Here is a 23,276-nt window from a genome sequence, read left to right on the forward strand (position 1 = left end):
TTTTTAGTGTAGTAACTCTTTACCATTTTTCTGTCTACAGTTGGACGACCGGTTAGAAGCAAGCTACGTGGAAAAGGTTAGCATGAATATTAAACTCCAGTTAATACTTGAAGTGGAAGTTTACAAACAATCATAATAGTTTTAAATGTCACTACCATATTTGGGCTTTTATACAACATCCAGCTTTAATAAAAAAAAAAAAAGAAAAGTTGTTCTAAATAGCACCATTTGATAGACCAATTGGTATTTTTGGCAGTGTGGGCAGTGTGCCTCTGGAAGTCCTGCTGGAAAATGAAATCCACATCTCCATAAAAGTTGTCAGCAGAGGGAAGCATGAAAGAAAGCATGCTGTAAGATATTCCAATGTCCTTTGCTGCCTACTTTTATGGAGATGCAGATTTCATTTTCCAGCAGGATTTCTTTGAGATTCACCTGTACATCAATACGATTGAACAACCATCGATTGATTGGTTGATGTGCATGTTGTAGTAGGTCTCAATTGTATTATATACTTTTTTTGAGTATATTCTGGATATAGCCAGTGCATAAAAACTGAATACACAGCTGATGAACAGCTGATTTCATCAGAGTTAAGTCATGTTTAATGTGCAGCAAATTTAGAATAAAAGTACATGAGAGTATTTAAATAGCAGAATCTGCTGTCGTTATACTGCTGTAAATATTGTGTGTAATGCCATACATGTTCATTTTGCCCCACATACAGTAATAAATCATTTTATAGAACTCTAAAAGCTCAATATTCTGCCCATTATAAATGTACATAAACTTCCAGCCAATCATTCACTCATTGGTTGTATTTCAGGCCTCTTCTCGAGCGTCAGCATTAAGCACTGCCACTCTCACATCACTGGGAGAAACTTCACGCACAGGAAGTGGAGAGTCTTCAGTCACTGCAGATACAGAACTTTCTCTGCGAGAGATGAAGGTATTCATAAATCCTGATGTGTTTTTACTGTTTCTGAAACATTTTAATGCTAAAAATCTTTGACATTCTCATACTGTGACCATGTTCCTTTGTTTAGGCTTAAAACTTTTTGTTTTGCTTTTTTGGAAGCAAATAGCAGTAAATAATAGATAATAGATAGAGTAAATTTTGTGCCAAGATTTTTTAATGCAGAAAATAAAGTTTTAAGTTTTGTTTTAAGAATCAAAAGGAAAAAAGTGTATGTTGCAAATTTTAAAGAGGAAAACAATAGGAAATATATATTTTTAAATGTACTTGGTTACTTTATTATTCTTTGCAGATAATTAGAAAATAATTTCAGTTTAGATTTTGTCAGTTTTTGCTTTTATTTTTGTGGGGTTTTTTCGAGTTTCTGTGGAACCTGTACTGCAAAGTAACTAAGTATATTTAAAAATGTGTATTTGCTATATTTTTTTCTCTGAGACGTCTGCTGCTTTCTGTTATCTTTATGCTTTTCCTTCAATTTGTTCTTCTTGTTCTTTTTTTTGTAGGAGATTCATGAACTTAAGGATCAGATACAAGATGTTGAGTCCAAGTACGCACAAACCATCAAAGACCTTAAGGTACACGGCAGAGTTTGAGAGATGCAAAAACCATATATATATATATGTATATATATATGTATTTATTTATGTATTTATTTTGCATTGATGAAATGCAAATGTGTATTTAAACTGTATGCATTAAATGCTGTCCAAAGATTCTTTAAGATGTTTGTGTGGATCACTGAGATTAATATTTTAGCAGTCAGAACTCATGTTTATTTGATGATTTTGTCCTTTTTTAGGATTCTCTGGCTGAAATGGAGGAGAAGTATCGTAAGGCCATGGTGTCCAATGCTCAGTTTGATAATGAGAAGTCTAATCTGATGTATCAGGTGGACACTCTGAAAGACTCTCTGAGTGAACTGGAGGAGCTGCTTTCAGAGTCTCGTCGAGAGTATGAGGAGAGGTGTAAGGTAGGATGTAGAGAGCATGTTTTTTTTGTTTGTTTTTTTTTTTTAAAGAAAACTACATAGAATATTTTTTTGCAAATGTCTTTTTTATTTAAAATGAAACAAAAAAACTACAAATGCAAAATGTAAATTTCCTAGTGTTAAATCAACGCAATTAGTGTAACATTAACATTTTGAAATTCACAATGTTCAGATTTTTAGCTTAAAATCGATATATTTCCAGGACCTGGAGAGAGAGAAGTATTCCCACAGTGTACTGCAGTTTCAGTTCAATGAACTGAAAGAAACACTGAAGCAAGGTGAAGAGCTACTGACTGTGAGTGCTGTTATAATCAGTGTATTTTTTCCATTTAAAGTGATTTTTTTTTGTTGTTTTTTCTTACATTTTTTAATCTTCTGCTTCCCTTCTTTGTCCCTTTCTGGTATCAGGAGATCCGTCAGCTGCGGCTCGCGCAAGACGGCCACGTCAGGGACATTTCTGACCTGCAGGAAACCATTGAATGGAAGAATAAAAAAATTGGGGTATGTTATTTAAACCTGTTCAATTCATGTAGATTTACAGTATTTTTCGGACTAAAAGGTGCACTTAATAGTCAGGTATTAGGAAGCAGTAAAGCCACTCTGCTGAAGTACAGAATTAAACAGGACTTCCGGTGAAGTTTCTCCAGCACCAAGGCTGGAGCAGTATTAGCATTAGCCGCTAACCACGCTAAGTGCTAGATCCTTTGCCACGTTAGAGGCAATTATATCAGACTGTAGTCTGTGTGTTTATCGTGTTAAAACAAGCTATGTGGGATGAATCGCTATAGTGTAGTGCTATTGGGCAGCATTTACTAGCGCTAAGCGCTGCTGCTAACCACGCAAAAATATTGGAAATCTAAGCTTAATACAGTGTGCCTTTATAGTCTGTAAAATATGCTAATTAGATTAAAAAACACCTTAGTTTACTACTTTTATCACCAATATTTACTTTATTTAAGGCTTGAGTTGATTCTAAGTTGACTTATCAGTCATTTACTAATTGCATTAGGTTCTTATTTACTTGTTAATTCTAACAGAGCATATTGCCCATATTAAAGTCTTTTTTCCTCTTTCTCTTTATTTCTTCACTCCTCTGGATGCTGCTCAGGCCTTAGAAAAGCAGAAGGAGTATTCTGATGCCATCCGGAATGAGCGAGATGAGCTCCGGGATGAGGTGGTTCAGCTCAGAGACATTCTGAAGGTAATTCTGAGTGGGAGACACTGTGTAGTCGTTTTTGTTTTATTTTTTAATCAATCAGTTTTATTTATCAGTACTGGTGATGTAATCAGGCTGGAGGCAGCCACAGCCTGGTATTTCTGAGTCTATTTAATCTTTACACCCTGCTGTAGAGAGTTAGTTAAGGGTGTTATAATAACACTATGCATCACTGCTCATGAAAACCTGGAGAAAAAAGTCAAATATGGCTGATTTTTCTGATCCAAATAATGTCAGTTGACATTAACATGCTGCAGCGAGAAATGCTGTTATCTGTGATTCTAATCTTCACAAAACAAGCATGCCTTCACTGGTCCTGCAGTTGGTTTTGATAGTGCAAATAACTTGTAACTTGTAGATTCAACAAGTTTTAGCCAAGAATGTAGATAATCTAATATGAGTGACTTGAGAATTGTGGTGATCCTTTTCTACTCCCCCTTTTATTTTGTGTATTTAGCTTGATTTATGTTTTATCCTATTTTATTTTATTCTATTTCATTTTATTTTCTATCTTTATATCTATCTTTTTTAACAATTGATTTGGGTGTAAACTGGACAGTGATAATACTTCATTCCACCTCATGTACCAAACGTGATGTGAATGACACTAAAGCAGGGATGGGCAACTGGCGGCCCGGGGGCCGCACACGGCCCTCGTCATCACTCAGTGCGGCCCGCGAATAGATCAAAAATAATTTCATAATTTCATAATAAAAAAAAACAAACAAAAAAAACGTAATTCTACTTTTGACCGCTGCCAAACAACCACGAAAATTGACATTGACATCCAGTCCATTGTGAGCCAGCAGGCCAAACCACAGCTCTCTCATTAGCTTCAATAAATGTTGGGCCTCTGTGGTCTAGTTTTCTGCTATTATTGAATGAGCTATTTGCAATCAGTTTTTAAATCTTTTTTTGTTCTTTGTTATAAATGAGTTCAAATGCCTTTTGCACTTTTATAAGCAAATGTTTTGTCCTTGTTGCTTATGAAGGACTTGTTATAATGAACTTATTTTACACAGAGGAACTACTGTATTTGCAATCAGTTTTTTAAGCAAACTTTTTGTTCTTTGATATGAAGGACTTCCTTTTTGCACTTTTTTTAAGCAAACGGTTTGTCTTTTGCCGTATTAAAATGCATTAATATGCAGAAAATAGTTGTTGATAAATGTTGGTGCTGTAAACATACAGATATAAATTCATATAAAATTTGTTCTTATTGAAAATCATTTGTAGCGTTTTTCATATTCAATTATTTGAAGTGCGAGGTCATGTGGCCCTCCAATGGTCATGCTGAAAAAAATGTGGCCCTCTCCATCATGGAAGTTGCCCATCCCTGCACTAAAGTCTCCTTGAATCCTTAAAAATATATAACTTTAAATATTAATCATGGTGTATTAATATTGAAGTTCATGTCTTGTTAACCCTAGTGAAATGGAAGTATATTTAAGAGCATTAAAAAAAGTCTGTCAAATTAGTTAAAGAATACTAAAAGTACATTTTCTATTTAATATACTTTATAAAAAATACATTAAATATAGTTTCTCTGCTTTAAATAAAATGTTGTGTTGATAAAAAAAAATTAAATGAATGTCTTGGCATTAAATACAGCTTAAAGTGCATTTTAGCTTTAACACAGTATTTTCATCAATATGCAAAGAAGCATATTTGCAATATTCTTTAAGGAAAATATATACATCCTTAAATGTACTTTAAGTTCGCAGAAGTTGCATGAAAAAATCGCTCAAAAGCAAAAGCACAATCTAATGCTTTTATGTTGTATTTAAATATTGCTTGATTACAATTGAAATACAGCCTACTTAAGTTGCCATAAGTTGTTTGAAAAAAGTACATTTAGAATGTAGTTTAGTACATATTAATTTTAAAGTTAAAAGTATGTACTTTTCCATTTTAAGTATACTTTTAAAAAATACAGTTTTCTTTTAAAAGGAAATGACAACAGTGCAGATGATTATTGTCAGAAATAATTTCCAGAAAAATATTAATGAAAGGTGTTCGTTACCACGTCCATTTAAAGTCGATAAGGCAGTAGCACATTTATGATAAATGCTAAGCTAATTTTGTGAAGCTGAACTCTGACCTCGATTTGAATAAATGTATTTAGAAACATGGCATCGTCCTTGGACCTGACCTAAGCACTAATAAAGAAGTGGGAGGGGATGTTACTGATGAACCAGCCAGCACTGAAGTGCAAGAGAAGAGCAGCATGCTGGGTAAGATTTTATATATTAAAAATGACTACTACTAAATGCCAAAAATGCATCTTTGTAATGTGTGTGTGCAAACCTGAGCTAAGTGTTAAATGATTCTTGGGGATTAAGTTGTGTGGGTTTTCTTCTGAAAATTCCAGTGCACTGCTTTTTCACAGTCTGTTCTGTTTCCAACTTAAAATCTGCTTTATCTGTGTTATTAACATATTTTGGCTCCACTTTAAGCTTTAAAATTAAAATTTTTGCTGCTAGTTAAGTGCGAGAGCAATAAAAAACTTTTAGATTTTGCATGATATTTTTAGAGCTTTGGCGTTACATTAGCTTTGTGCTCAGAAGTGTTTATTCTGGTGTTTTATTTTGTATTATTATCTTTTTTATTATTTTTTGTCTTAACTGTGTACTCTCAAAATCTAGGTTGTGTTTTAATTGTGTGCTAATTACTAATACTAACTAGTGTACTAACTAGTGTTTGAGTATGTAGTGTTGGTAAAAGTGCCAAATTTGATCACCGGTATACTCTAATATCCACAGTATATACTTGAGTGTGGTTTCAATGGACTTACTTACATCTGGAAAAAATATAAAAAAATATATAAATTAAAATGTATGGCATCAGGAGAAGTAGCAGTGACATACTAGTGCATCTCAATAAATTAGAATAGAATAGAATCCATTTCAAAGTGTGAAACTCATATATTATATAGATGTATTAAACACAGAGTGATCTATTTTAAGCGTTTATTTCCTTTTATTGTTGATTATTGACTATGGCTTACAGCCAATGACAAACCCAAAAATCAGGGTCTCAGAAAATAAGAATATTATATAAGGCTAACTGGTACTTTTGAAACGCAGTGTGGGCAGTGTGCCAAATCCTGCTGGAAAATGAAATCCGCATCTCCATAAAAGTTGTTACCAGCAGAGGGAGGCTGTAAGTCATAATAATCAACAATAAAATAAATAAACACTAAAAAATCACTCTGTGTGTAATACATCTATATAATATTTGAGATATGAGATATATGAGAAATATATGAGACTCCTAGTACTTTTCAATACTATTCAAGTATTGAGTTCATATAAATGTCATGTTATTTATTAACAATAGTTTGACACCAGAGTAGATACTTCAGTGCAGCCTCTGCATTGGTGCTACCTACCTCCTTCCTCTCTGTCTTCCTTCCTTCCTTACTTTGCTTTTACCTCCTAAAATGTCCAATTATTGCAAATATTTGGCAGCCTACACATTTCCTATGGTCTCTAGCACTGATTCTCCAATAACCTCCCAGGCTCTCAGGAGATGCAGCTGAATAGAGATGATGAAAGTGTTGAGGGCAGCAGAGGAGACCGAAATCAGCAGCCAGAGGATCTGGATCATGGAAAGCAAAAGAACTCCGATTGTACGGATAATGGTTTTAATGAGGACTCTAATCTGGTTCTAAATCATGTTGAACGAACTCAGATTGTTGTTTCTGAGGCTGAAATAGGCAAAACTGAGGGTCTAGAACCTGTTCCCATTACTGAGGAACCAGCGAAAACCAATGATGATCAGCCTGAGAGTCAAATTTCCACAGAAAACAGTGAAAATTTAAAAATTAAAAATGAGAAAAGTACAGGTACCACCAATAAAAAAACAGATCAGGTAGTTCAACAGCAGGTGGTTCAAGACAAAAAGGCTGTAGAGCCACCTACAAAAAAGGATAAGATCTCAGAACAGCCCCAAAGTGCCAGTACGCCCAGCAAAAAGAAGAAGAAGAAAAAGAAGAACAAGCAGAAACAGAAGAAAACGAATGAAACGGATGATAAGGAATGTGATGCACAACCTGTGGTGGATGGCAGTTGTGAAAATACTATGGAAAGTTCTTTAGATGCAACAAATGATAAAGAAATGCCTCCAGAACCTAAAAACACAGAAACACCTAAAACAGATGAACAAAAAAACAGCCAACCAGACAAAGAGGAAACAAACGAAACGGAAACAGTCAAAGAAGTCAACAAAATAAAAGCTCAAGAAGGACAAAATGTGTCCAATGCACCAGAAGATGACCAACGTGAAGACGATGCAACAGTTACAGATACTAAAAACCCAGAAAATAGTACAGAAATACCTGCAGATAAACTTTTAATAGAGAAACAGGCTGCAGATATGAAGGAAGAGCATCAGGAGCCCATAGATGATGCTCCAGAATCCAGAGTAGAAGAAGATGAAATAGATTGTGGGAAATCTTCACTCAATGAGTTTCACTCAATTAAAAGTCAGCAGGACAACTCAAGTGATGTTACCTGTGATGTTAGTCAGCTACAGGATCTCACAGATCCTCAAGACGCAGATACAGACCAACAACAACTACAGACAGATAAGCAGGACCCTGAAAGTTCTGTAGAGGAACAAGAACAAGCCTCATTAGATAGGGATCAGCCGATCCTAACAGAAGCAGAACACGGCGAACATCAACAACAAGACGTAGATCCAGCCGAAAATGAGGACCAAGACACTCAAAACCATCAAGAAATTATGGATAATTAAGGATAATTAATGATTAGATCATGATTCAGAGAAGAAGAATAGTTTTATGCAAAAAAAAAAGTAAAATCTGCAATCAAAATTTTAAGAATCAAAAGGAAAAAAGTGTATGTTGCAAATTCAAAAGAGAAAAGAAATATAGCAAATATATATTTGTAAATATACTGCTTTATTATTCTTTGCAGTTATTTTGAAAATTACTTTAGTTTGGATTTTGCCAGTTTTTACTTTTATTTTTGTGTTTTTATGGATTTTTGGAAGATTTTTACTTCTAGAATTTCTCATTTGCTTCTGTTTAATTTTTTGGTGGGCGGGGCTTAGAAGAAGGCATTCCCCTTGAATCTCCATTGGTAGGTCTTAGAATAGGGGTGGGCGATATAGGTGGCCCTAAAATAATATCACAATATTTTATGGTATTTTCACGATAACGATACTCTTTAAGAAAACACTACCGCAACAAAATGAAAATAAAATTTTATTATTGCATAAAATATGATATGGCACAACTCTGAGATATTAAAAATACAAGAATTTTATCTGATTTGTAACAGAAGTCAATGATCCAGAATGTCATGATACTGATAATAATAATGCACTCCAAATATCTCCATATATCCAGGATTAAAGTTAAATAAATGATACTGGACAGATATAATCTGTCTCTAGTAGATATATAATATACGATACGATATAGCACACCCCTAGTTCAGAATACCCATCAATCTAAAATCAGGTGACCAATGGAGATTCAAGGGGGAAGGCCTTCTTCTAAGCCCCGCCCACTCATTAAAACTGTGCAAAAACTCAGAAGCAAACGAGAGATTCCAGAAGCAAAATTCTTTATTAGCAAAATCCACTGAAAATCCACAAAAACACAAAAATAAAAGCAAAGACTGACAAAGTCCAAACTAAAATCATTTTCAAAATAACTGTAAAAAATAATAAAGTAATCAAGTATATTTAAAAATATGTATTTGCTATTTTTTCTCTCTTTTGAATTTACAACATACACTTTTTTCTTTTGATTCTTAAAATTTTGATTGTGGTTTTAATTTTTTTGCATAAAACTTTTGCCACTAAAAATTCAATACATATATTGGTAGAAGTCCATCCAAAAAAGAAAACAAGAAAAGAAAATGGGAAATAGTAAAGAAGAAAAACTGCAATAAGTGCTGCAGTCATCAGTGTGGTGCTGTTTTCTTATTTTCACGCCTCACTCCTAAAGGAATTAGCTTGAAATGTTTACAGTACACATTATTTACAATTATTTACAATAATATGTCTGAATAAACTTTATCATATTAAACCCCATGCTGTAGAACTGCCTTCAAATCTAAACCTTATGTTGAAGCTTATGTTAATGTATGTATTTATAATGTAATTGGGAGACTGCTTTCTTTTGGAGAACACATTGGAATCTTTATCTAGTAAAAAAATGATATATAAATAAAATTAATATAATGTTATGGCACTTTAAAAGGAGTTTGCCTGTCTATTTTTTTTTTTTTTGCACTGGTGTGTCTTGATATTCCTATTTTTTGCACTTCTGTCTTTTTTTTTTTAAGCATGGCTTTAAAGCAACAGCAAGATGTACTACTACTACAGTTTATGACCATTCCAATTTATATATCAGAATTTCGATGTAATATGTTATGTTATAGCCGTGTTCATCTCTGTTAGGTTGTGTGCTTTATTAAAACATTAAGAGTCTCATAAAAATATATATATATATACACACATATAAAACTAAGAAATATTTCCAGATTTTTCTTAAATCTTAAATTAAGCCATTGTTCTTCAGTATGAATTTGTTTATGACTGGTTACTTTTGAAATCTGTGGAAAACACACTTTATTGTAACTTGAGACAAATTCTTTAAACGTCGAGACCACACTTCAATAAACAATCATATTTAACGGTTGATTGTAGTTTGTCTTTGTCTTTGTTTTTATCATAATTATTTAATGTTCCAGTGTACCTAATTTATCTATATTTCCTATACATAAACAGCTCTGGACAAATAAAGAGATCACTTCAGTTTCTGAATCAGTTTCTCTGATTTTGCTATTTATAGGTTTATGTTTGAGTAAAATGAACATTGTTGTTTTATTCTATAAACTACAGACAACATTTCTCCCAAATTCCAAATAACAATATTCTCATTTAGAAAGAAAACAAGTTCATATTCATAAAGTTTTAAGAGCTTAGAAATCAATGGTGGAATAACCCTGGTTTTAATCTTTTTCTGCATCTTGGCATCATGTTCTCCTCCACCAGTCTTACACACTGCTTTTGGATAACTTTATGCTGCTTTACTCCTGGTGCAAAAATTCAAGCAGTTCAGTTTGGTGGTTTGATGGCTTGTGATCATCCATCTTCCTCTTGATTATATTCCAGAGGTTTTTAATTAGGTAAAATCAAAGAAAATCATCATTTTTAAGTGGTTTCTTGTTTTTTTCCTGAGCTGTATTTATATATATATTGCATGTTGTGATGATTGTTGTGAGTAGGACGTTGCTGCTGCATGAAATTTGCATTTTTTGATGCTTCATCTTCACTCCCAGAGTTTCCACATTATCTGTGCTCACCCTTCATCCTCATCCCAGTAGCTTCCAGTTTGCATGTACTGATCACTCCCTCACATAACCCTGGTTCCCTCCACCCCTGTAAGTCTGTTTTCTCTTTATTAACTATGAGGTAGTCAAATATATATATATATATATTTCATTGCTCTAAAACAAAGCATTTATATTAATTACTAGGTTTGGTACAGTAACAATGATTTATTGTTTTACATTTTATGCTTCTGTTATAATGATAAAATACCATTTTTATATATGTACAGTACCTGTGAAAATTGTGGATACACCTTAACTTCAATGGTTTTTCATTATTTCAAAATCTGCATTGTAGATTAATACTAAAGTCCTTCAAACTATGAAGACAAACATATGAAAACAAACCAGAATGTTTTATATTTTATAATAATGAATTACTATTTAATAAAATGTCCATAAAGTATGGCCTAGTGTTAGTGCCTTATTTAATCATGTAGATCATTTTTGTTTGTCTTAAAATTCTCATTTTTATTAAACATTAGAATGAAATGATTCCAATAAAAAACAGAAACGTTTAGATTATAGACAGCACAGCTGAAATAAAAATGTTAGTAATGTATTTTTTGTCATTTGGTTTTAACAGTGATTTATATATATATATATATATATATATATACATACATACAGTATTAAAAGATTACAGTCTGACTTTTCTCTTTATTTTTCAGAGATCCGGCTGCGGAAACTGGTGGATGAACGCGAGAGTTTAATAGAACAAGTAAGAAAACAACATTTTTAATACTTCTACATAAGTATTTTATTAAACCCCAGTATTTATACTTCTATCTACAGAGTAACGTATGGAGATATACTTTTCACACCTCTGTATGTATTTATTATCATAATATAACTATTTGTCCACAAAAATATATAACTTTGTTTAATTGAAAGACCTTGCAGACTGAATTATGGGGTGGATCTCAGATGGTTTGGGATTGTGTTTCTGTTACTGAGTTGATTATCCAAATATCATTACAATGTAAAAAGAGTTTATTTCTGGTAATTTTGAAGTATTTCTATTGGTCCGTTCATCAAGAAATTTTGGCACAGTGTAAAGGGCTGTTTCTCTGTTCAAATTATGTAGTAAACTAAAAAAATGGACAAAAATGAAGATTATTCTTATTATTGGACAGCGACGATATGTAGTTTATAGCATAACAATGAATTAAAGAACAAGTAGTAATAATAAAAATAATATTAATAGTGGTAAAAATGTCTTTTTGTTCAGGTGAAGAGACTTAAAGGACAACTTGAACAGAAAAAAATGGTGCTGGACACAGAGGATGTCTCCAGGCTCGAGGGAGAGACGATGGAAAACGGCACAGACAATAACGTCATGGATTTACAAAGTATTTAAACTTGTAAATTAACACTGTAAAGGCTTTTTGTTATCTATACATTGATCATTGATAAGTTATCATTAATGAATTGTGTTCTTTTGCAGGAGAAGCCAACAGGCAGATCACTGATCTGAAATTTAAGCTAGTGAAGTCTGAACAGGAAGTCACAGCTCTGGAACAGAATGTAAGAACTTCCTCTCAATTTTCTCAATGTTTATTTGTGCTAAAGCGCTTAAATAGAGTTAAATGTTAAAATCTCTCTAAAATCTCTAATATCAGGCCACAAGACTGGAAGGACAGGTCTCTCGATACAAATCTGCAGCAGAGAACGCAGAGAAAGTGGAGGACGAGCTTAAAGCTGAGAAACGCAAACTGCAGAGAGAGGTATGATGGAGGATTTTTTTTTTTACTTGAGTATGTTTATTTGTCATGATGGAAATTCCAAATACAAATATTGTATTATCTGTAGAAAATGAGAAATGGCTGAAATAACAAAGAAATAATGAAAAAGATGCAGAGCTTTCAGACCTCAAATAATGCAAAGAAAACAACAAGTTCATATTCATAAAGTTTTAAGAGTTCAGAAATCAATATTTGCTGGAATAACCCTGGTTTTTAATCACAGTTTTTTTTTTCATGCATCTTGGCATCATGTTCTCCTCCACCAGTCTTACACACTGCTTTTGGATAACTTTATGCTGCTTTACTCCTGGTGCAAAAAATTCAAGCAGTTCAGTTTGGTGGTTTGATGGCTTGTGATCATCCATCTTCCTTTTGATTATATTCCAGAGGTTTTTAATTTGGTAAAATCAAAAGTTCTCTCTTGCAGTTATTTTATAAATTATTTCAGTTTGAATTTTGACAGTCTGTACCTAATTTTTGTGGATTTTCTGTTGATTTTGCTGATAAAGACTTTTACTTCTGTAATCTCGTTTGCTTCTGCTTCATTTTTTTATTCTTGAGTTTTGGCACAGTTTTTACGGGTGGGTGGGGCTTAGAAGAAGGCGTTTCCCTTGAATTTTCATTGGTTACCTGATTTTGGACTGACTGGTACCTGAACCCTTGTCTGAGACCTACCAATGAAGATTCAAGGGGAACGCTTTCTTTTAAACTCTGCCCACCTGTGAAAACTGTGCCAAAACTCAGAAACTGAAAACACAAGTACCCTAATGTTACCATAATGGCTGTGCATGCACCAAATACATAATAAAAGAAAAAGCTGAAAATGGCAAAAGAAAAAAAGTCTGGCTGCCTTTCTCTGAATAAATTTCACTCCCATGAGTAGCACTAAATGTATGATTAGAATAGCACTACTGAGGTAAATCTATTCCTAAAATTGCACTGTTGAGGTATGTGTGACTAGATCAGTACTGCTGAAATAAATTCTAATTTCTAAAAGACACTAATATGTTGCTGTACCTTTTTTTGTAAACGACAGCTCCGGTCTGCTCTGGATAAGATTGAGGAGTTGAAGTCGAGTAACAGCCACTTAACCAAACGACTGGAGAAGATGAAGGTGAAATGAGGGGAAATGAGCCTGTAAAAACACCTGACGTTTCACTATTTCCCCAAGTTCTATTACACAATACAGCAATATCAACATGAAGCACAGACATACTGAAAAACTGAACTGTACCATGTGTTTTCTTTATTTTTCTGTGTTCATCTTTGCATTGAAATGGAGATTTAAGGATGAAAGTTGTTTACGTCGGACTTGAGTGTGCATCCTTTTTTTGCACCTGTAGCTCAAAATGTTTAGAAAGTGTTATTTTTATTGGATAAAAACTTGAATTTAACTGTATTGAGTAAAGAGAGAGTGGGTAAAGGTGTGGTTAAGGACGTGGTATTGGGTCGTCTTACATGGTGGAACCTCTGTTGATAATTTGCGTAATTTTAACATTTTCATTTGCAGCAAGAACAGGAAAAGGCAGTGATCATTTCTTCATTTTTTAAGCTTGTTCTGGCTGCTGCGCTTGCACAGATCTCCACTTCCAGTGTGATTCTCCCTGATAGAACTGACGCTAAAGTACTGAAGCTAAAGCTTTAATCTTCTGAGCTTCCTTGTGTGTTTGCCAAATACTGTACCACTCTACCACACTAGTTTATATATGTAGCTATATAAACATATACATATATTAAATGCCCCTGAATGCATGTGGTCTTTGTTTAAGAGACCTGTGCCTTCAGTGCAGGCAATCTGGACACTACTAAAGTTAGTTCTCTACTGTTAAATTAGACAATGTCCTTAAATGTAGGGTACATTTTTTCACAGTGCAGATGTCTGGATTTATGAGTAACTTTTAATGATAAATGACCAGCACAATCCACAATGTCATTAAAAACACATGATCTTGTTAGCACAAATAATTTTTTATCAGGAGACTCCAAAGGCAAACATATGAAAGAACAACTTCTAATGTAAACATATTTGTTACAGTTTATCTGGAAAGAATGTTTGATGTAAAGTAAAAGAGTTATGGCATTCATCATGATCATGATGAGAACAGTATTTATAAATATTTTAACCCTGGTAATGGATGCACCTGAATTCACGGATAAAACGATGAGTCTGGAGATTGAACACGCTGTATTTAAAATGTATTTTTGATATGTTCTCACAGTTCCTGGCTGATCCACTGTATTTAATGCTGCTCTGTGCTTTGAAGAACGAATTACAGTGTATAGATGTAGTTTTATATGAACACTAACCGTGCACAAACTGCTGAAGTAGAAACTCATCTGATATTCTGTTTAAAGGCGTACAGGTTTTAATCGAGGCTTGTTTTCACCCTTTATATGCTGGCGAGACACTGCTCAACACTGTTTACAGAGTTTAAATATACTGTAAAGGGGAATTGTAAACTTTGTGCAATAAAATGTTTACCAATGCTGAACTCTCAAATGTCTCCTACTTTTTTTAAATTTTAGATTTTATTTTACTACCTAGCTAACTCATTTACTGAAGACATACAGGTAAGTTTTCTTTGCGTTTTTAGGGAAATACCTCATATATTCTATTAAAGGAATATACTAAACAAGTCGGTAGGTAACTTTCTTCATTTTTAAGATGACATTTTATTATAATTTAAATTTTATGACATCCACGAGCCTTTTAATTACGGAGGACCTTTATTATGACATACGAGAGCTGGAGCCCGGTCTCGCGCCGTACCCTCCTCCTGGCGTGTAGCGTGGCCGCCATATTGGAGGAGTCAACCACGCGACCCAGTGCATTAATTTACACTGAGGAAGGTGTTTAATACAACTATAATAATCGCAACTCTGTATACATGTGATATGGCATATTAACAAGTGTATAAATAATTAATTTTATATTTATATATACGTATATACACACATTAACTATATAAAACGTGTTTCTTCATTAAAATATTAAATGAATTCGTTTATACAGCGTCCTGTATCATTGCTACATCTCTGCTGTTTGTAACAAATCAAACCGTGTGGAAATCGGGAAAAACACTTTCCTTAGTGAGAAAATTATTTTTCTGGGGCGCATGAATGACCCATCCAATATGGCGGCCAATCAACGCGTGGTCTTTGTATATGATGTCTATGGGCAGTGGTAGCTCAGTGCGGTCGGTAGGTGGCGGTGTGCAGTTTTGTGCTGCTGGAGACCGGCAGCAGTCGAAGAAGACTGTGTACTGGCTCAGTAGCAGATGTGCTAACTCAAGAGTTCTGTGATTTATAACAGAAATATGTAGTTATTTCAGTCTGTCTCTTAATAAAACAGGTAGATATGAAGCTGTACTTTATTAAACTTTCACACAGAGGCTGTGATATCAACTGTTTAGCTGCCGGAGTCTGACTGCAGGTATTTATATTATACATATCATAGCCATCGAGCTGTTAGCTCAACACAGCTAACTCTAACTTACTCTGTAAATCTTAATATTAACCTATTGATTAAACTATAAAACTCACTCTTTACATACATTTTAATTTATAATATTCTTTTCACCCGGAGTTCAGTTGTATGAATATGAATATAATAGTTATTCCTGTTTGATTTGGGGGGTTAAGTAAAGCTATATTACAGAAACAGGAAATCTGACTGACAGGATTAACTCTATATGGATTTACAATAAACAGGTATTTCATCTTCTGATTCAAAATTACTGTTATATAAATGATATAATATATTACAAACTGATTTTTTGCACAAGTGACATAAAGTTCTCCAAAAGCAGTGTGTAAGACTGGTGGAGGAGAATATGCTAAAAAGCTAAAGTTAAATGAATAAGTCTAAACGACTATGCAATATTTACAGCCTATAGCGTTTTTTAAGTAAACTTTTATATTATGTTAAAAAATCTTATCATTCTGGTATTGGTGAATAATATATAAAAAAAAATATAAATATCATAGGTGTAGAAACAAAGAGATGGCCATAATGTTATATTTGATCGGTGTATCTAGTTTAGTAGTGTAGTAACAGGATGCAATTAGTATATATTTTTAAAACATTCAAGAAATGTAGTCAACACAACTGTGCTTTTTTAAATGACATTTAAGCATGTTAAAGTATATAGTTATGTATTCTTAAATGCAAATATTTCCAATTTTTCAAAGTATTGCAATTTGTAATACTATATTTTTCACTGTCACACAAAAGCCACGTTTGACATTGCTACCGGATTAAAGTCAGATTTACTATGTATATATTTTTGCAAAGGATATCATGAGTATCAATTACTCTCAATTACTATCCAATTAATATCCAGTGTTCTGAACTACAGATTGAGTAGAGAAAATTAAATGAGTAAATGACAGTACATATTTTAATATTTAATTATTAGAGGTGTATAAAACAATTGATATATTGAAATATTGAGATTTTTTTTACTCATTAGATCCCACTGTTTTTATTGGACTAAAAAAATAAACTTTTTTTTTTTTTTAGATTTTATAAATATAATAGGTCGTTTTTTGAACTACGATGCATTAAATAAATGTATTTAATCAATCACAGTGTATCGCCTTGCTTAAATTATCGCCATTTTTTTTTTTTTGTAGGTCTAAACTGGATGTGAACATGAAGTCAAGAAGAAGAAGAGGAGATAAACAGGCGGCTGCTTCCTGCCAGCCTGACGCTCATCCTCCCGCCCCACACAGTCCTGCCAGTCTGCTGCCCTCCGGCACGGCCAGACGTTCCTCCCAGAAGAAGCACAGTATCTGTATGGTGTCTGACTTCTTCTACCCCAACATGGGCGGAGTCGAGAGCCACATCTACCAGCTCTCACAGTGTCTCTTAGAGAGGGGGCACAAGGTGGTGATCGCTACGCATGCGTACGGAGACCGGCGTGGAGTTCGCTACCTCACCAACGGCCTGAAGGTCTATTACCTCCCACTGCAGGTGTGTGGCTGAGCTTCAGTGAAGCTGAGGACATATTAGTATTTATATTGTACAATATATATATATAATATATGTCACCCACTCTAAAGAATGCATCCTGATACTTTAAATTGCACCTATTTTTGACAGAGATGTACAAACTCACAGTTTATCTAATCCCTTTAGTAGTGAAGCATTGCCAATTAAATACGACTCTTCTAGACAAATATAATGCTATTATCACTATTCCTTATTTCAGGTAAGGGGTAGAGGGGTATAAAACCTCCCATATTAATTTGATTTTTTGAAAGGAGAAATGAATAAGCAGGTATTTAATGAAGTGAATTTTGTGCCAAAAGTTTAATGCAAAAAAAAAGAATATAGCAAATATATATTTTTAAATATAGTTGCTGCTAAAATATACTGCTGCTAAAGACTTTTTATCCTGGAATCTCTCTTTTGCTTCTGCTTCATTTTCTGCATTTCTTTTTTTTAGATTAGGCACAGTTTTCACGGGTGGGCGGGGCTTAGAAGAAGGCGTTACCCTTGAATCTCCATTGGTCATCTGATTTTGGACTCTATACCCTAGTCTGAGACCAACCAATGGAGATTCAAGGGTAAAATCCGCAGAAAATCCACAAAAACATAAAAAATAAGAGCAAAGACTGGCAAAATCCAAACTTAAATATAAGTGAAAATAAGTGCAAAGAATAATTAAGTAACCAAGTATATTTAAAAAAATATATATTTGCTAATTTTTTTTATTTTTTGAATTTGCAACATACACTTTTTTTTCTTTTTTCTTTTGATTCTCAAATTTTTATTGCGAATTTAATTTTTTGCGTAAAACGTTTGACACTAAATTCACTCCATAGTTGTTGTTTTTTTTTTTTTGTCTTTTGGCCATATATAGTGTGTGTAAGAAATGTGTGTGAATATGTTAAGGTGAATTTATTTTCTTTTAAGGATAAAAAAAAACCCTAAAATGAAAGTGACTGTCCTCTGTTTCTCTCTTTTCTGTAGGTGATGTATAACCAGTCCACAGCCACCTCCTGCTTCCACAGCTTACCTCTGCTCAGGTGTGTGTTCGTACGCGAGCACATCACTGTGGTACACGCCCACAGCTCCTTCTCGGCCATGGCCCATGATGCTTTGTTCCACGCCAAGACCATGGGCCTCAACACGGTGTTCACTGATCACTCGCTCTTCGGGTTCGCTGATCTGAGCTCAGTGCTAACCAACAAACTGCTGACTGTAACGCTGTGTGACACCAATCACATCGTGTGTGTGTCGTACACCAGTAAAGAGAACACTGTTCTGAGAGCTGCTCTAAACCCCGACATCGTCTCTGTGATCCCCAACGCTGTGGACCCCACCGACTTCACCCCCGACCCCGGTTCCCGTGACGACAGCAAGATCACCATCGTTGTAGTGAGCCGCCTGGTGTACAGGAAAGGTAGGACGGAGTGTGAATGTTTAATCAGAACTCTAAGTTTATTCATTCAGATTGTTTAGAATAATTAGCATTTCTCTTATTTTCAGGAATAGATCTGCTTGGTGGAATCATCCCAGAGTTGTGTGCCAAACATCCGGATCTTTGCTTTCTGATTGGCGGAGAAGGTCCGAAGAGAATCGTTCTGGAGGAGGTTAGAGAGAAGTATCAGCTACATGACCGGTAAGAATAGATCTGTTTCGATAACTCATTTTGTTCAAATTATCTCAAAAATAACTCGGATACAATATTAACTAATGAATAAATGAAGCTGCCAAAAAGGTTGTCTTGTTAAAAAAAAAATCACATAATTTTAAAACAATAATGAACACATTTTTGCAATTTTAGTCATAACTTTTATCGGCAATGCAATTTTAGTTATACATTTACCTCAGCAGTGCAGTTTTGCCCATAAATTTACTTAAGCATAGCAACTTCAGTCATACATTTACCTCAGCAGTGCTACTCAAGTCTCATGAGTTTAAATAGAAAAGGTAAATTTCTGCCACTTCTTTAAAAAAAAAAATCCTAACGTTAGAGGAAACAAAGTCCTAAAACAAATTAATCATCATTTAGTATAAATTTCTTTTCACTTATTCCGGGCTAATATTTTACTTATTCCAGTGCCTACTTTAAGACTTTTGTATGCTAGACCCTTTTAACTGGCAAATATTAGGAATATTTAGATATTGGAACTGGAATTATTTTTTATTTTATGTTCTACATAAATAAAACATAAAAAATATATATTATAGTGTTTTAAAACAAAGTCAGCATACAGGTTAAGAAAAATATAATAGGCAATATGAAAGTTATTGATTAACTTTAAATGTTGTGTTATAAGTTGATATTCTCATTTCTGAGACAGATAAGAGGTAATAGTTTAGAAGTATCTGCTGCTGTGATGTTACTGATTCTGGATCTGATGTTAAATGTCTGTAGGGTGCGTCTGCTGGGGGCTCTCGATCATAAGGACGTGAGAGACGTTCTCGTTCAGGGTCACATCTTCCTCAACACTTCACTGACTGAAGCTTTCTGCATGGCCATAGTGGAGGGAGCCTGCTGTGGTCTTCAGGTGTGTGTTGGTGACTGTGTGTGTGTGTGTGGGGTTGTGTTACTGTTAAATGTTAAAAATAAAGTGTCATCATCATGTTGACAGTAGTAAATATATTATAGTACATTTAAACACTACACGTTGTGTGTTTGTGGTGCTAAGACCTGTAGATCTGTGTGTGTGTGTGTGTGTGTGTAGGTAGTGAGCACTCGTGTGGGAGGTATACCTGAGGTTCTTCCGGATGAGCTGGTGACTCTGTGTGAGCCCACGGTGAGCTCTCTCTGTGCAGGACTGGAGTCAGTAATCTCCAGGCAGCGCTCGGGCAGCGTACCGCCTCCAGCAGCCATCCACCGCCAAGTTCAGAACCTCTACACCTGGAGGAACATCGCTGAACGCACAGAGAAGGTGGGAGAGTTTTGAAAAAACTTTGCGGAGCGTAAAGATCAGCAGATCATTTCACTACAGTAATGTTCGTTTCTGTGAAGTGAATTTTGTGCCAGAGTTTAAAGCAAAAAAAATAAAATCTGCAATCAAATTTTTAAGAATCAATAGGAAAGAATATACGTTGCAAATTCTTTTTTCATTAATTGCACCTGCATACCTTGTACCACATTGTAAACGCACAGGCCAGTTTCCTGTGTTAAGAAGCGCAGAAACACTGCACCATTAAAATAACAATCCCCCAAAGTCAGAGCTCACCTGCCTCTTAAAGGGATTGATTTTTTTACTTTATTTTACGTTGCTTTATAATAAAAAAATATATATATATTTCAGTTTGGATTTTGCATGTCTTTGCTTTTATTTTTTGGTTGGTCTCAAACAAGGATTCAGGTGAATAATGGAGATTTAAGACGTTTAAGCCCCGCCCACCTTTAAAAACTGTGCCAAAACCCAATGCAAAAAAAATGAAGCAGGAGCAAACGAGAGATTCAAGAAGGATTTATCAGCAAATTCCACAGAAAATCCACAAAAACACAAAAATAAAAGCAAAGACTGACAAAATCCAAACTAAAATCATTTTTTAAATAAAGTTACGTTAAAGTTAAATAAAGATATCAGCATATCACTTGCTCTTTATTCCCTTTAAGAGCCAGGTGAGCTCTGACTTTGGCGGATTGCTATTTTAATGGTGCAGTGCTTCTGCGCTTCTCAACAGAGAAAACTAACTTGTGCATTTACGATGTGAAGGTGTGCAGGTGCAATAAATAAAAATAGACTGTTTGCAGGGTGTAAGAAAGCGAATATGTCTGCATGGGGAGTATAGGGAGTATGGGGAAGAAACAGCCCACCTGTGTCATTATAAATTATTTTAATGTTGTTTTAATGATGTTAATGTTATATAAAGTTATTAAAGTTGAATTTTGTTTGTTTCTGTAGGTTTATGATCAGGCGTGCCAGCAGCCCGTCTTGACGTTGCCTGCCCGTCTGCAGAGGCTGCGCAGCCACTGTGGTGCAGTTGCCGGGTCCATCTTCTCCTTTATGGCCGTCATCAACTTCCTTTTCCTGCTGTTTCTGCAGTGGCTCCACCCCGTTCACCTCATGGACGCTGCGATAGATGCGTCGGGTCCAGACAGCTGCTGGAGGAAGAGCTTTAAAAAGGGGAAATCTAAAGATCCACATCCTGATTAACATGCAGTTGCCAGAATAACTATAATTTAAGACTAATTATGAGATTCTGGCACTGCTGCTTATTTTATATTTGCTAATATATATTAAAGAGATTATTATTATATGGTTATTATTATAATTTTTTTAACTTTTTTTTTTGTTTTACAGATTTTAAAGAAATAATATAATAAAAGTTTACATTCCAGTGAATTAAACTCCTGTGAAACTTCTGTGAGCTTGAGAATTCTGCCCTCTGCTGGTGGAGAATTAAACACTGTACACTGTAAAGCTGTTGGATTTTTTTTTTGGGTATTTGTTGTTTTTTTTTTTTTTTTTTTACATTTTTTTAAGCTTTTCACTGTTATCAGATAAAAACCTTTTTGTGAGAAGGGCTTCTTTTTTAATCTATTTATTTAAATAGAAAGTACCCGGGATCTCTTTTATACGTTTGCATTGCTGCTGGTACTATTTTGCATTTATTAACTGTATAGTTTGTAATATTTTAATACCTGAAACATGCTCATTCTTTCTTAAAGGAATTTAAATGATATTGAGCAAAAATGTTTATCTGTATTGAAGTGTCGTGTTTATTTTGTTTAATTTTGTAATGTTTTATATTTTTGCTTAAATAATTACAAATAACACACAAGTGTTAAATCAAACTGAACTGCTTGAATTTTTGCACCAGGAGTAAAGCAGCATAAAGTTATCCAAAAGCAGTGTGTAAGACTGGTGGAGGAGAACATGATGCCAAGATGCATGAAAAAACTGTTATTACAAATTATTTCTGAGCTCTTAAAACTTTATGAATATGAACTTGTTTTCTTTGCATTATTTGAGGTCTGAAAGCTCTGCATCTTTTTTTGTGTTTTTTTATCCTTATTTTCTGTAAATAAATGCTCTAAATGAGAATATTTTTATTTGGAATTTGGGAGAAATGTTGTCTGTAGTTTATAGAATAAAACAACAATGTTCATTTTACTCAAACATAAACCTATAAATAACAAAATCAGAGAAACTGATTCAGAAACTGAATTGATCTTTTGATTTTTAACGAGCTGTATATACATCTATACAGTAGAGAATTATATTAAAGTAGGACTTTGTTTATGGTGTAATGTAATGTTTGTTATCTGAGGTTTCTGCTGGAGCCAAAACAGCACAGATAACACAGACATTCCTTCAGTCAAGGCTAAACACACAGGAGCTCTTGTTAACGGCCTGTTCTCACGTTTACTCAACTGTTTTCACACATGCTTTACACTTTCTGTAAGACTGGACCTTTCCCATTCCTGCATACTGCCAGCACTGAATCACTATAAGCTTTTCTGTTCCCTCCTGCTTTTAGATTTATATTTAAAAATGCAAGAAAAAAAATGTAAATGCTCTGATGTGGTCAACCACAAATTATTCTTTTTTTTATATATAAATATAAAATGTAATAAATAAAACTAGGTGTGGGCGATATGGCCCTATAGTAATATCACAATATTTCATGGTATTTTTTTGTTGTGATAGTGATACTCTTGGCAATATAAAAAAACACTGAATTAAATATATATATATATATATATATATATCAATAATACACTGTAACTGCAACAAAATGAAAATTTAAATGTAAAAATGTATTATTGCATACGATATGATATGATATGTTTTTTATGTATTTTATCATATTTGTAACAGAAGTCAATGATCCAGAATGTCTTATCTCCATATATCCAGGATTAAAGTAAAATAAATGATACTGGACAGATATAATCTGTCTCTAGTAAGTATTTAATGGGAAATGAGAACAGTGTGAATTTTTCTTTTAATAAAAACAGTAAAAAAGTAGAACCCTGATGTGATAATAATTAGTGGCGACTTTGTT

At 34.0% G+C, this 23,276-nt stretch overlaps 2 protein-coding genes across 8 annotated transcripts in view; both read left to right on the plus strand.

Annotated features, from left to right (window-relative positions):
- The window catches only part of LOC103029480 (leucine-rich repeat flightless-interacting protein 2), a 37,488-nt gene extending 22,704 nt beyond the window's left edge, over window positions 1-14,784 (plus strand). For 6 of the 7 annotated variants that reach the window (XM_022665676.2, XM_022665678.2, XM_022665677.2 and 3 more), the window contains 9 exons: window positions 41-76; window positions 824-946; window positions 1,477-1,548; window positions 1,773-1,943; window positions 2,164-2,256; window positions 2,370-2,462; window positions 3,070-3,162; window positions 5,303-5,411; window positions 6,698-7,994. In XM_022665676.2, coding sequence (XP_022521397.2) covers window positions 41-76; window positions 824-946; window positions 1,477-1,548; window positions 1,773-1,943; window positions 2,164-2,256; window positions 2,370-2,462; window positions 3,070-3,162; window positions 5,303-5,411; window positions 6,698-7,935 — 2,028 coding nt within the window. In that variant the 3' untranslated portion in view covers window positions 7,936-7,994. Of the gene's footprint in view, window positions 1-40; window positions 77-823; window positions 947-1,476; window positions 1,549-1,772; window positions 1,944-2,163; window positions 2,257-2,369; window positions 2,463-3,069; window positions 3,163-5,302; window positions 5,412-6,697; window positions 7,995-11,218; window positions 11,269-11,778; window positions 11,900-11,994; window positions 12,075-12,169; window positions 12,275-13,328 lie in introns of those variants that run through there. The other variant, XM_022665682.2, reaches the window with a different exon arrangement.
- Window positions 14,785-15,524: 740 nt separating this feature from the next.
- Window positions 15,525-22,216, plus strand: piga (phosphatidylinositol glycan anchor biosynthesis, class A). The gene is made up of 7 exons (XM_007227718.4): window positions 15,525-15,725; window positions 16,928-17,267; window positions 18,270-18,702; window positions 18,789-18,921; window positions 19,681-19,813; window positions 19,991-20,197; window positions 21,170-22,216. Exons 2-7 carry the CDS (start codon window positions 16,947-16,949, stop codon window positions 21,419-21,421), a joined length of 1,479 nt encoding a protein of 492 aa, XP_007227780.3. The 5' UTR covers window positions 15,525-15,725; window positions 16,928-16,946; the 3' UTR covers window positions 21,422-22,216.
- Window positions 22,217-23,276: the final 1,060 nt, after the last annotated feature.

Source organism: Astyanax mexicanus, chromosome 11 (assembly GCF_023375975.1).
Source record: "Astyanax mexicanus isolate ESR-SI-001 chromosome 11, AstMex3_surface, whole genome shotgun sequence".
Lineage (NCBI taxonomy): Eukaryota > Metazoa > Chordata > Actinopteri > Characiformes > Acestrorhamphidae > Astyanax > Astyanax mexicanus.